At 41.9% G+C, this 14,665-nt stretch overlaps 1 protein-coding gene across 1 annotated transcript in view; it reads left to right on the forward strand.

Annotated features, from left to right (window-relative positions):
• The window catches only part of DNHD1 (dynein heavy chain domain 1), a 74,735-nt gene that overhangs the window by 4,183 nt on the left and 55,887 nt on the right, over nucleotides 1-14,665 (forward strand). The window contains 6 exon segments of the mRNA XM_061201375.1: nucleotides 4,861-5,064; nucleotides 5,144-5,254; nucleotides 7,253-7,409; nucleotides 11,112-11,366; nucleotides 11,476-11,613; nucleotides 11,747-11,798. Coding sequence (XP_061057358.1) covers nucleotides 4,861-5,064; nucleotides 5,144-5,254; nucleotides 7,253-7,409; nucleotides 11,112-11,366; nucleotides 11,476-11,613; nucleotides 11,747-11,798 — 917 coding nt within the window.

Below are 14,665 nucleotides of genomic sequence, written 5' to 3' on the forward strand. Positions count from 1 at the left end.
CCCTCGGTCTTCCCTTCTCCTCAGCCTCCTGTCCACTCTTCACCTCCTCTTGCTTCCCTTTGCTCTTATAGCTTTTTGTCTTAGTCATTCTTTTCTACTTTTTTCTCTGTCTTCTTTGTTCTGTCCTAGAGTGATAGAAACATTTGGTCATCGCCTCAGAAGGGAATTTAATGGTGATCTCTTCTAACTCCAATGCAAGAATCCTGGTGTTTGTTTAAATCTTTACACTCTCAGGGAAGCTTTGTGTTTTGCAAGGCATCCTGTTCCTTAGACTACTTTCTTTTAACTTCTACATTTTCATCCTAATTTTATCTCTGTGCGATAAAAACAAGTCTCAATCCACACGACTTGAGAGGCATTCATTCACTTTCTTCCATTAGGTCCAAATCTTAGTATTTTTAAATGCTTTATTAAAGTCTCTTCTCTTCCCAGAAATAACAAAACAATTACCATTAATCAAGCTTTTCTATATACATGTGTCATTTAATCCCCACCTACCAGATAGGTGCCATTATTATTTCCATATATGAGATGAATAGACTGATGCATAGGGAGGTTAAGTAACTGGTCCAAGACCACATAGTAAGTGATGGAAACAGGACTTAAACCTAGGACTGTCTTAACTCAAAAGTCCACACTGTTAAGCAGTATCTGATACCCACTCCCAGGGAGCCGTATTTCCTGCATACACTGACCTCTTTCTCCTGAACTTAGGTGGCACTAATGAGTTGTACCATCCATTGATTTACTGATCAGTTCATTTAACGAAAGTTCACTGAGAGCCTTGTGCCAGTTATTAAGCAATTGTCTCTTGGCTCTAGTTCTGCTCTTCTCTCCCTGCTTTGTAATACTGGGGCTGGGACTGCAAACTTCATTTCTCCTTTTTCAGCTAGCTTCCTGTTAGGTTTGATCAATAGGGGGTGCTAGAAGGAGACTGGACAGCAGGATAAGAGGAGAAGGGACTTTGTCCTTCCTTTGCTTGCTCTTCATGTCACTGCCCCAGAAATTGTCCTTCACTCTGGCAGCAGCTGGCAGTTTCTGAATCAGCCTCCTCTGATCCTGAGAGGGACCAACGCCAGCTAGGTAGCATCTTCCCATCAGAGTTGTGAGTCACCGCTCTGCAAGGCGCACCACCCCCCCCCAAACTCCTTATATACTAGTAATAGCCAGGCAGCATCTCCTTCTTAGAGAAACCTCTTCCTTTTGTTCCTCTAGTTCTAGGGCTGGCATCCATTTCCTGCAGTTATTGTCTCTGCGCTTAGTATTCCCTTTTTGCTTTTTAGGTGTCCTATGACACTTTTTCTAAAACACATTTTCTCTGTTAAATTCACTTTGTTGAAATTCCTAATGCAATTTCTGTTTTCCTGACTGGACTCTGATATAGTACCTGATATTATGAGTGATCCCAGGAAACAATCCTCAAATATGGGATTTTGATATTATTTTGGTAATGTCCTTGGCCTTGGACAGTACCGGCCTCCTTGTTAATGGGAAATAGTATACTAGTAATCCATAACCTATAGTGGCATGACAATTAATTAGTCACTGTGGTTGAAAGTGATAACCTACCTACTGACACTTAGTGGCTGCTACACTTGACTGTCCGGCAGTAGTGATAGTAATGGTAGCAATGTTGGATGAGATGCCTGTTGACCATGGTGGAGAGCCTACAGAAAGAAAATTACAAGCTTAGGGCTTTCAACTATCAGCTCAGTCATAGTCAGAGAAGCAGCACAATCAAAGATAATTAGGCACAGAGAGAGACAAGAAACCATGAGCAAGAGAACTAAAAAGGCAGTGAATAATCACAGGGCCAACATCTGTCAAAGAAGCAACCCAGTGAAGTGAGTTTCGCACTTGGTTCTGCTTTTCCCCAGGGATTCCAGTAGAGGCAATGGTGTGTCAGTTTTACTATATGCTCCTGAAAGATGGAGAAGAGGAGCTGAGCTTTCAACAGACTCAGAAAGCTAAACAGCAGAAGTTGCAGCTGGGGGCCCACACCAAGGAGGGAGGTGTTTTCTGGTTCAACCTGTGTTGTAACCAGGGTCCCAGCTGGAAGCCCAGGGGATTTAATTTGTGGGTTCTCTGATGATTTTCATATTTTACCCAGATACTTTGCCCAGTTTTTCTAGTTGTTCTCAAGTGGGAGTGTTGGTCCAAATTTCAAGTGCACCATCAGTAAAAGTGGAAACTGGCATTTTTTGTTTCACTTTATTTATTTGCCATGTAACAGGTTTTCTTTCAAAGTATTTGCATTTATCAAAATTTTCTTGGTACTTCCCTGGTGGCACAGTGGTTAAGAATCCTCCTGCCAATGCAGGGGACATGGGTTCGATACCTGGTTCGGGAATATCCCACATGCCGTGGAGCAACTAAGCCCGTGCACCACAACTACTGATCCTGCGCTCTAGAGCCTGCACGCCACAACTACTGAGCCCTCATGCCACAACTACTGAAGCCTGTGCACCTAGAGCCCGTGCTCCGCAGCAAGAGAAGCCACCACAATGAGAAGCCCGTGCACCACAACGAAGAGTAGCCTCCACTCCCTGCAACTAGAGAAAGCCCTGCGCAGCAACAAAGACCCAACGCAGCCAAAAATAAATAAATAAAATAAATAAATTTATTAAAAAAAATTTTTTCTTGTACTTGTCCTAGATTTTTTTTTTTTTTTTGGTCATACCACGTGGCTTGTGGGATCTCAGTTCCCTGACCAGGGATTGAACCCAGGCCACAGCAGGGAAAGCCAGGAATCCTAACCACTAGGCCACCAGGGAACTCCCTGTCCTAGATTTTGATTTATACTTAGGGGAGAATATATTCCTTCACTTCCCTAGAGTCTTTGCTCAGCTATCCCTGACTCCTGGCCCTGTGCAGGAAGAGTAGCCTCCATTAAGAAGGCCACAGGGGAAGGAGTGTTCCCTTGGGAAGTCAGGCCTCAGTTAGGGTAGGTAGCTATCCTGTGGGATGCCAAATGACCCAGTGGTTAAGAGAGGGGGCTTGAGTCAGGTAGATTTGGTTTTTAAGTCCTGTATTCTTTCCTTAACTGCCTTGTGCAAAGTTATGACCTCTTTTTGTTCAGTTTTCTCATCTGTAATTTGGGGATAATAGTACTTGAGAAGATCTAGTCACTTTGTCAGAAATGAAATAAAGTTTTTTATTATTTATTTATTTATTTATTTATTTATTTTTGGCTGTGTTGGGTCTTCGTTTCTGTGCGAGAGCTTTCTCTAGTTGCGGCAAGCGGGGGCCACTCTTCATCGCGGTGCACGGGCCTCTCACTATCGCGGCCTCTCTTGTTGCGGAGCACAGGCTCCAGACACGCAGGCTCAGTAGTTGTGGCTCACGGGCCCAGTTGCTCCGTGGCATGTGGGATCCTCCCAGACCAGGGCTCGAACCTGTGTCCCCTGCATTGGCAGGCAGATTCTCAACCACTGCGCCACCAGGGAAGCCCTGAAATAAAGTTTTTATATGACTTGACTTAGTGAGTTTATTCTGGTATCCATGTAAATGCTCTTGAGTCGTTTGCTATGTATTCTAGAAAGAGAGAGAGAAGGGTCGTTTCATCTTTTAGGCATTATATGCATGGGACCTGGGACACACTGCCTTTAAAGGGCTTAAGAATATATTTAGTGCTTAAAAGTATTACTGGTTCCAAGTTATGAAAAAAAACCTGCAAGATAAAAATTAATAAATGCTTGGGACTTCCCTGGTGGTCCAGTGGTACCAATGCAGGGGACGCAGTTTCGATCTCTGGTTGGGGAACTAAGATCCCACATGCCACGGGGCAACTAAGCCCATGTGCCACAACTAGAAAGCCCACGCGCCACAACTAGAAAGGCCACGCGCCACAATGAGGAGGCCTTACGCCACAGCGGAGGATCCCGCATGCCACAATGACGATCCCGCCTGCCACAACTAAGACCCGATGCAGCCAAAAATAAATATTTTTAAAAATTAATAAATGCTTTATTAAATGTGCCCAAACATAGCATTATGGCAACTAGTTTTCTGCAACTAGGTACAACTATTATATAGTTACATGTAAATTGTATTTAATGTGGGATGTAGGTGCATTTTCTTGAAATAAGACAACTTAGTAGGATTTTAAGATGGCTCTGGAGGTACTTGTCTGGTTCACTAGGTGGCAGTTTTTCTCTTTATTGGCCTGTGTCTAGTCTTCTAGTTACTCTTGCTTTTCCCCATTCTCAGTTACTCCAAACAGCATTTCCTGATTATCTCTGCATGTTATTTCAGCATCTAGGGATATACATATTTTATCATTTCTAAGATGCACATTTTTTTTCACATTTCAACATCTCTGAAACATCTCATGTTACAAATTGGCGGCATATCATATTGGCGGCATTTTTTAATTTTAGCATTTCATAAGAAAATGTTGCAACTAGGGACTTCCCTGGTGGGCCAGTGGGTGGGACTCCTCGCTCCCAATGCAGGGGGCGCGGGTTCAATCCCTGGTTGGGGAACTAGATCCCACATGCATGCTGCAACTAGGACCTGGCATGGCCTAAATAAATAAATAAATAATTTTTAGAATGCTGCGAGCTTACAGTTGATGGCATCTTAGATTTGATGGGATGTTAGCTCTCTGGGTCTGGAGATAGGAACTTCTTGGGACTGGCTAGGGGCCTTTTTCTTTCTTCCCACCTATTTTTGGCTTCTGTTTCTTCTTAATATTCCATCTTTCTGGTTTGAAGATCATTCTGCTCTCTTTCCCCTCTTCCCACTTTCTTCCGCCTTCTTTCCTGCCTCCTTATTTCCCCCTTCCTGTCCTTCTTTTGTCCCTCCCTGGAGTCTGCACAAGTTTGCAAGGCTCCCACTGATCTGTGCCCTTTCTTAAAGACCTTACAGCCTGATGGTGGTACCACCCAACAAGGTGAATTCTGAGCACTACATCTTCTCTCCCTTTGGGGTCCTGCACATACATCCTGTAGAGGGCAGTGAGGCAATGACGCTGGGTACCTGGCACCACCGCTCTGTCCTCTGGCAACAGCTCCAGTTCATTCCGTTCTTTAAGTATTGCCTCTTACGCAAGGCCTTGGCCTGGTAGGTGATGACGGGTATGGGATTTGGGAAGAAGTGTCACAAAGAGCAACAGCCACTCTCACTGCCCTCTGATCTGTAGCTGGAAGAAGGGTATGAAGTTGCAGAGGCTGCACCGGCACCGGACTTTCCTAGAGAAGCATCTGCTCTTTGCCGTGCCCCACTTTGGAGTTGGGCTACTCCATATTAGCAGGTGAGGTCTTCAAAACACAACTTCAGTGGCCTTTAAAAAATTATTTTACAAGAAGTAACAACACGTTCATTGTAGAAGATTTGGAAAATACAAAAAAAAAGCACAAAGGAAAAAAATCTTCAGTCTCACCATCTACAAATAACCATGACAAATATTTTGTTGCATATCCTTGTAGTCTTTTTTTTCCATCACATATACCAATGTGATCATACTTTACATATTGTTAAGTAACCAGTTTTTTTCTCTGAATAATATATTCTGAATGTAGCTCTATGTATTAATGAATTTCTACATCAACTTGCCCCAGATCATACAATTATTAAATATCAAATTTGAGGATGTAATGCAGGTGTTTGAAACTCTGCTCTTACTATGGTATTACTTGGATTCTTTTTTTTTTTTTAAGAAAAGCTTAGTTACTCCTATTTTCAGTACTTTCTTGCTTTCTCTGCACAACTCTTCAACCACTCCAGTTATGTTCTGTGATAGGAGTTGCAGGCTCAGATGCCTACAGGGTCCAAGGAGGAGCTATGGAAGAAATGCAGTGGGTTCGATTCAAGACTTTAGGGAGTGTGGGACTGCAGTCAGTTTGGAGATTGCACCTAAAGAGGACAGTCACTACTCAGTTCCAACTGACTGTTGCCGTGGGGAATATGGGTCCAGTGTGTCAGCCACATTATTTTTTCAGGATGACCTGGGAATCCACATTTTGTTCTCAAATCTCTTAATTTTACCTGGTTAGTGAAAATTTTTATTAAAACACTGTGCTGGCCAACTCTTAGTGGTACATATAAAAACCTTTTCAGTCTGAATTCGGCCCATGGGCTACCAGTTTGCAACCTCTGCTCTAGGTATCCTCCAGTCTAGCTTAATCATCATGGCATAATTGGGCTGCACAGATCTGAATTTAAGTCCTGAACACTAGCAAGGGACTTTACTCTTTGAGCCCCAGTTTCCTGATCTGAAAACAAGAGAGGAAGATTTCTGCTACTCACAGCTGTAGTGAGAATTAAATGAGATTGTGAATATAAAGTACCATGCTCAGTGCCCCAATAGGTACTGAATAAATTACATCCATTATGATCATCCTCTGCTTATTAGGGGGGGTCCTTCATTTTTTCAAGGATATTTAGAGATGTAGATTTTTCAGGGTGGTTGTTTGAGGAATGAATAACAGAAGTGGGTTTCATCAGGGATGAAACTTCCCCGTAGGGAAGTTGGAGGTTCCTCACCTTTGATTCTAAAACCTACCTGTCCTATATACACTACCAAATGTAAAATAGATAGCTAGTGGGAAGCAGCCGCATAGCACAGGGAGATCAGCTCGGTGCTTTGTGACCACCTAGAGGGGTGGGATAGGGAGGGTGGGAGGGAGACGCAAGAGGGAGGGGATATGGGGATATATGTATACATATAGCTGATTCACTTTGTTGTACAGCAGAAACTAACACAACATTGTAAAGCAATTATACTCCAGTAAAGATGTTAAACAAATAGTAAAAAATAAAGAAAAAATAAAATAAAACCTACCTGTCCATCTAGACTGTTAGGGCCCTTGGCTTCCCCTATTCCATGGAAGAAGCTGCTGCAGTCTCTCCTTCTAAGTCACACCTTGGGATCTCTTTGACCCTCTTTCCTGGCAGAAAGGTAACTCAGTGTAAACATTTGCAATAGATAACTAATAAGAACCTGCTGCATAAAAAAATAAATAAAATTCAAAAATTAAAAAAAAAAATTAAATACGTAAAACAGAAAAAAGCAAAAAACATTTGCACATACCCCAAGCCTTTCCCAAAGAGTTCCCCAGCCAGCAACTTCCTGGGCTTAAACTCTTCCAAAGAACCCTCAAGAGGAGGCTGCACTGTTGGTCACTGGGAATATTATAATCTCTCTAAACCTTTGCTCATTCTGAGGTGAGCTGGGCTAGGAGGAAGTCAAAGGTGTCCAAGGTAAGAGGGCAGAGTCGCTGGCTCTGAGCAGTTTAGTCCTTGATTCCAGGCTTCTGCAGGAGCTGCGCTCTGTGTCCTGGCTCCCCCATGAAGCAGATCAGTGCTACGAGTTGCTGGACCTGCGGCGGGCTCTAGCCAAGGAAAACCACAACGCTCTGCGGCTGCTCCATCGCTGCCTGCGTCTCTGCACATCCATCCTTCATCTGGTAAGAGGCTCCGATTTACTGTGAGCTTTTTCTCCAAGCTGAACTCGCCAGTGTTTCAGCCTTCTCTTGGCTTAAGCTTCCCTGTGTGTTCTGGACTCTGCAGTTGGCTCAGAGCCATTGTCCTGTCCAGCAACAGCAGTCTCTGCTCTAGGTGGATGGATTAATAACAGGCAGGCAGAGACTTGGACTCAACCTTTTCCTAAGGCCTTGAGCAGAGAGGAAGAGGAACATAACAACGTCTGTTTTTTTCAGTTGTTCGTGCCAGGAGCATTAGAGAATTTGAGAGTTGGAATCCTGATCTTTCATGCTGCTAGGCTCATCTCTGAGCATATCTTGAACCTTTGACAGGCCGCTGTGGCTGGTAGAAGCATCCAGTCATGGAGTCCTTCCTTCGTGTGCCTACTTTGTATCTGTGGTACATGCCACCTAAGTACAGTTTATTGAAATTTTTGCATATGTATACACCCATGTAACTACCAGCGGGTCAAGATATAGAACATTTATAGCATCTCAGCAAGCTCCCTGGTACCTCTCTCATCAGTGCCTCCACAAAGGTAACCACTACTCTGACCTCTGTCACCATAGATTAATTTTGTCCAATTTGGAATTTCATGTAAATGGAATCAGACAGCATGTGCTCTTTTTCGTCTGGCTTTTTTTCACTCCACATTATGTTAGTGAGATTTACCCATAGCATTACAGGTAGTAGTGGTTCACTCTTTTGTATTGCTATGTAGTGTTTTACTATAAAAATGTACCACAATTTATTTGTTAATTCTCCTATTGATGGACATTTATGTTGGTTCCAGTTTTTTACTATTGTGAATAACTGTTATGAACATTTTTGTATGTCTTTTGATGGACATAAACACTCATTTCTTTGAGGTATATATTCTAGGAGTGGAACTGCTGGAATAGGGTTTATGTATGTTTTACAGTGCCAAACAGTTTTCTACAGTAGTTGTACCAGTTTACATTCCCATCCGACTTATAGTTGTCTTGTGATCTCATCAGCACTTGGGAGTGTAAAGGTTTTTAATCTTAGCCAAATTGGTGAGTGTACAGTGGTATTTCATTGTGGTTTTAATTTGTGTTTCTGTGATCACCAGTGATGTTGAGCATCCTTTCATATTTTTATTGGCCATTTTGGTACCCTCTTCTCTGAAGTGTCAAACTTTTGCTCATTTTTGATTGGGTTGTCTGGGTTTTTTCCTACTAATTTGTAGGAGTTCTTTATATATTCTGGATATGAGTTGGTATCATATATCTACATATTGTGGACATTTTATCCTAGTCTGTGGCTTACCTTTTTACTATTTTAATGGTATCTTTTTTTTTTTTTTTTAATTTATTATTTTGGCTGTGTTGGGTCTTCGTTTCTGTGCGAGGGCTTTCTCTAGTTGCGGCGAGCGGGGGCCACTCTTCATCGCGGTGTGTGGGCCTCTCACTATCGCGGCCTCTCTTGTTGCGGAGCACAGGCTCCAGACGCGCAGGCTCAGTAGTTGTGGCTCACGGGCCTAGTTGCTCCGCGGCATGTGGGATCTTCCCAGACCAGGGCTCGAACCCGTGTCCCCTGCATTGGCAGGCAGATTCTCAACCACTGCGCCACCAGGGAAGCCCTTAATGGTATATTTTGATGAGCAGAAGTTCTTAATTTTCTTGAAGTTCACTTTATTATTATTATTATTATTATTATTATTATTATTTTTAGTTAGTGTCCTTTGGGTTCTGGTTTAAGAAATCTTTGCCTACCCCATATTCTCCTATGTTTTCTTCTAAAAATTTTATTACCTTGTCTTTTACATTTAGGTGTATGATCCATTTCAAATTAATTTTTATGTACGGTGTGAGGTAAGAGTCAAGGTTTATTTTTCTCATTTATTGAAAAGACTTCCATTTCCCCACTGAATGACAGTGGTGTCTTTTTCTTAAATCAGATGATTGTGTACGTGTGGGTCTGTTTCTGGACTCTGTTCTGTACCATTAATCTATTTGTCTGTCTATTTGTCAGTGTCATGCTATCTTAATTATTGTAGCTTTATAATAAGTCTTAATATCTGGTGTTGTTAGGTCCTACAGCTTTTTGTTATTCAAGATTTCCCTAGCTATTCTAGGTTCTTTGAATTTCCATATACATTTTAGGGTCACCTTGTTAATTTCCACAAAGTAATTTACTGGAATTTTTTTTATTAGCTTGCTTTGAATCTATGGATCAATTTGGGGGAGAATTGATATCCTAACAATATTTAGTTTCCTAATCCGTGAACATGGATCTCTTGATTTATTTTGATTTCTTTATTCTTTCTTTTAATTAATGTTCTTTTTTAAATTAATTTATTAATTTTATTTTTGGCTGCGTTGGGTCTTCGTTGCTGCACGCGGGCTTTCTCTAGTTGCGGCGAGTGGGGGCTACTCTCCGTTGCTGTGCATGGGCTTCTCATTGCGGTGGCTTCTCTTTGTTGTGGAGCATGGGCTCTAGGCGCGCAGGCTTCAGTAGTTGTGGCACACGGGCTCAGTAGTTATGGCTTGCGGGCTCTAGAGCGCAGGCTCAGTAGTTGTGGCGCACGGGCTTAGTTGCTCCGCGGCATGTGGGATCTTCCCGGACCAGGGCTCGATCCCATGTCCCCTACATTGGCAGGAGGATTGTTAACCACTGCACCACCAGGGAAGTCCCTCTTTAATTACTCTTAACAAGGTTTTGTAGGTTTCCTTTAGAGGTCTTGAAAATATTTCATTAGATTTATTACTAGATATTTGATATTTTTTGTTGCTATTATAAAAGGTATTTTAAAGCATTATTGTTTTCTAATAGTTGCTATACCATACACAAAAATTAATTCGTGGTGGGGCTTCCCTGGTGGCACAGTGGTTAAGAACCTCGCCAAGTCCAAGGCATGTCTGTATATGACACGCCTAGCTTAGGTCTCAACTGCCTTGTGTCTGGATCTCAGAAGACTGGGTTCTGAGCTCAGAGTTAGCAGAATACAATCCACAGACAACTCGTAGTTCTAATCACAAGCTCTGTTGAACATCAGAAAGAATAGGAGGGCAGTAAGGACAAAAGGTCCATCTGGCCAAATATGTCTTTCTGGTGTCTCCCCTCTGTTCCTCAACAGGACAGGCCCAGAGGTGGCAACTATCATCAGCCTTTGTAGGTTGAGGAACTTCCCAGTTGTGAGAAGAACCCACAAAGAGGTCCCCAAGCTTTTAACCCTATTCCCTGTCCCCCACTAGAAAGTCTATGTCAGTAGCCAGAGACAGCTTCTACTCTCACAGAAGGCAGTGTTGTGCTGGTCAGCAGGCCACATCACCCAGGCCTAGTGATTGGACTCCATATCCTGGAATAATTGCTGAGCCTTACTTAGCCAGTCTCTCTTTTCCTTTGTCTGATCTATGCATTGTGAATCTCTCTATTTACACATGCACAAATTTTCTATTTGATTTCCATCCTGGGGGCTTTTAGCAGACAGGCCTGGCCTATCAAACTAACTCACTGTGGCCTCTCAATATATGTTCTCCATTTCACATCTTCTCTGGTCACTTAAAGATTTCCAGGGCCAATCTCTACTAAAAAGCAGCCATTCATGTGTATATCTAGGTTTTAGGCTCCATGACCTGAGAGCTTTGCAACAGGCCAGTGGGTGGCCAGTTTGGTCTCCATCCCCTTTTCTCCAGTGAATTTTCCACTCTCTATTCTGACAGATTCACGAGGATACATACCACATGCAACAGGGCCTGCAGGAGCAAGTGAGAAACTGCAAGAGGATCAGGGCAGGCCAGGGCTCCCTGTACCTTCAGAGGGTGCAGTGCCAGCAGCTAGAGCAGAAGCTGATGCAGGCAGAAGCCTGGCTGCTGCAGATGGGGCCGCTGGCCCGCCTGGTAGACTACATGATTTGCCAGAACCTCGTGTCCATCATAGAGGACGAGATAACCTCTTTTGTGGCCAACATCTTGCAAGTGAGGTGGTGGGTGGCATGTGTGGAGGTTGGCGGGCAGTCAGGGGCCAGCTGGTAGGGAACGGATACTGACATCTAGCCCCACAACCTCTCCTTACCCTCCTTTACAGGCCCCAAGGCAGAAACCCTTTCTCTCAGCGCAGCTGGTCTTTGACAGTTGTGGCCAGCTGTCTCATGAGCCCTGTATTGAAAATATGATCCAGATTATAACTGGGGGCCTAAGGTCTACAAAGGCCTCTGCCCTGAAGGTATTCTGGATTGGACAGGGGGCTGGCTGTAGGAATTCCCAGTTCCTATCCTCTGTATAATCAGAAGCTCTCAGCCTGGTCTGAACTCTCATTGTTTGCTATTTCTGCCCCTTCTCTGTACCTTGGCCTGAAGGTAATGCAGTGTACAGACCCGAAGACCTTCTGGGATTCCCTGTATTTTGAAGGTATTTAAGGAGCCCTAGGCAGCGGGGAGGAAGGGTGGAAGGAGGGAGAAGGGCACATGCAGTGTCCTAATGGCCAGAGAGTCGGGCACTGGGCATGGATGGAGCAGCTCTAACCTGGGTCTGCACATGTGTTGGGGGGTAGGAGAGTGGAGGCATGTTTTTGCTTACTCGTGCACGTGCCTGTGTGTATGTATGTGCACGCACCTGAGTGTAGTGAGAGGTGTATGAAAGAGTGTGAGTACATTGTCCTCTAATTTGTCCTAACTCCATGAGGTTTTTCTCTAATGTCATAATGGCGTTTCATTTACAATTGGATCTGATTGCTAAGTTAATTTGTACTTGTTTGAAGAACTCTGCCTGTTCAATATTTGCTTTATTTCATGCAGCTCTTTTTCATTTCATATAGAATAATTCATTAGTATTACTGAGCTATTTTATAGTTACCAGTTATCATTGATTATCAATCCTCAAACTAGTAAATCATCAGGGAGGAAATACACCTTCACATTCCCTTTATTTGGAATGCTCACGCCGTCACAGATAAAACCATTAAATGCATTCAGTCACCTCTGACATGTAGGTGCTTTTTCATTTTCCCATTCAACTAGTACGTTTTCATTAAGATGATGTAAAGACACCAGGTTAATTTTAGGAATTAGGTGACAAGGAAGAAAAAGGGTCATTGAAAGGAGCCTGTGTTTTTCTTTTCTTTGTTTGTTTTTTGGCCGCGCCTCGCAGCATGCAGGATCTTAGTTCCCCGACCAGGGATCGAACCAGTGCCCCCTGCCGTGGAAACTCGGAGTCCTAACCACTGGACCACCAGGGAATTCCCGAGCCTGCGTCTTTAGCAAATCACACCAGTTGTGGCACATTTTTTTCTCAAGTGAATCTAGATTAATCAATAGAGATTATTGATGTTTGTTTTACATGGTACAGTGGAAAAAGGAAGGGCTCTGAAATCAGACAGGCTAGTTCACTAATCTGTAAAATGGGAAAACAAAAATACCTCAGTTGCAGCATTGTTTTGAAGAATAAAAGAGTAATATGTTTAGAATAGTGCTCAGCACATAGTAGTATGTGTTACAGATAGTATCTTATTAGTAGTAGTATTAAAGATTTAGGTAAATCATACATTTCACAGTGCTTCCTCATTATATGATGTACTAATTCATACTATGCATATGCTCCAGTATTTTCCTTTGAATGGCAAAACAAACAAACAAAAACCCCTTAAACTTTTATTCTAAATTCTAGTGAAAGTGAGAATATTCACTTGCAATGTCTTGGGTTATCCCTTCTACTTTTAGAAAAGCAGCAGGGACTGATGTATATAGGGGTGAAGTGTCACGATACTCATATCTTGCAAGTATTGGGTTGGCCAAAAAGTTCATTTGGGGTTTTCCATAACTACGGAAAATCCTGAATGAACTTTTTGGCCAAACCAATAGTTTAGGGAAAAGAAAAATAGAAGGAAAAACAAAAAAAGCAATGTGGCAAAATGTTAATAATTGTTGAGTCTAAGTGGATGGATAAAGAAAGGAGTGTGTAGAACCTTTAAACTTTTCTACATGTTTGAGATTTTTCAAAATCAGAATTTGAAGGAAAAAAACAAGATCAGCATGGAAAATCAAGTTAATATCATGGAGGAACCAGAATCAAAGTTCTGATTTGGGATTTTTCTGTAAGTTCTTTATGAAAATTAGAGTGATATACAATAAACATGTAGCAGGTAAAACACTATAAGTAGTCTTTAAGAAATATATTCATCTGAGAAATCTTTTACTTAAATGAGGCAAAATTTATATGGCATTTCAACCAAATTACAAAATGATTTCAGTACCTCCATTTATACCCAAAAATATGAAAAATAAGCCCCTTATAACAGAAAATTATATATTTACTAGATTCTAGTCCCTAAAAGAATACCCAGTGCTTTACTAATAAAGTGCTTGTAACATATTCTCTGTTCATAAGCTATGTTCTATGACATTTTCCAGAGGGCAGTCTTAGAACTGGAACATTTTGAGACCAAAAAGAGGTTATTAGTGTTACTATCAGATGCTCTTACAGTCTTATCAGGAATATTCTGCAGTTTAAAACTGAGAAATACAATCAGATAATCATTTTTCTCATCTGGCAGGTGTCAAGTTCAGGAACTATTACCTTAAAGTTCTTACTTTAACTTTACTATAGCAATATCCTACCAAGATCGGAATATCTCTTTGAGAAATGAAGGAAACAATAGCAAAGATCAACAAAACTAAAAGCTGGTTCTTTGAGAAGATAAACAAAATTGATAAACCATTAGCCAGACTCATCAAGAAAAAAAAGGGAGAAGACTCAAATCAACAGAATTAGAAATGAAAAAGGAGAAGTAACAACTGACACTGGAGAAATACACAGAATCATGAGGGATTACTACAAGCAACTATATGCCAATAAAATGGACAACCTGGGAGAAATGGACAAATTCTTAGAAAAGCACAACCTTCCAAGACTGAACCAGGAAGAAATAGAAAATACGAACACATCAATCACAAGTAATGAAATTGAAACTGTGATTAGAAATCTTCCAACAAACAAAAGTCCAGGACCAGATGGCTTCACAGGTGAATTCTATCAAACATTTAGAGAAGAGCTAACACCCATCCTTCTCAAAATTTCCAAAATACAGCAGAGGGAGGAACACTCCCAAACTCATTCTATGAGGCCACCATCACCCTGATACCAAAACCAGACAAAGATGTCACAAAAAAAGAAAATTACAGACCAATATCACTGATGAACATAGATGCAAAAATCCTCAACAAAATACTAGCAAACAGAATCCAACAGCACATTAAAAGGATCATACACCATGATCAAGT

The sequence above is a fragment of the Eubalaena glacialis genome, chromosome 10 (assembly GCF_028564815.1).
Source record: "Eubalaena glacialis isolate mEubGla1 chromosome 10, mEubGla1.1.hap2.+ XY, whole genome shotgun sequence".
In the NCBI taxonomy this organism is placed as follows: Eukaryota; Metazoa; Chordata; class Mammalia; order Artiodactyla; family Balaenidae; genus Eubalaena; species Eubalaena glacialis.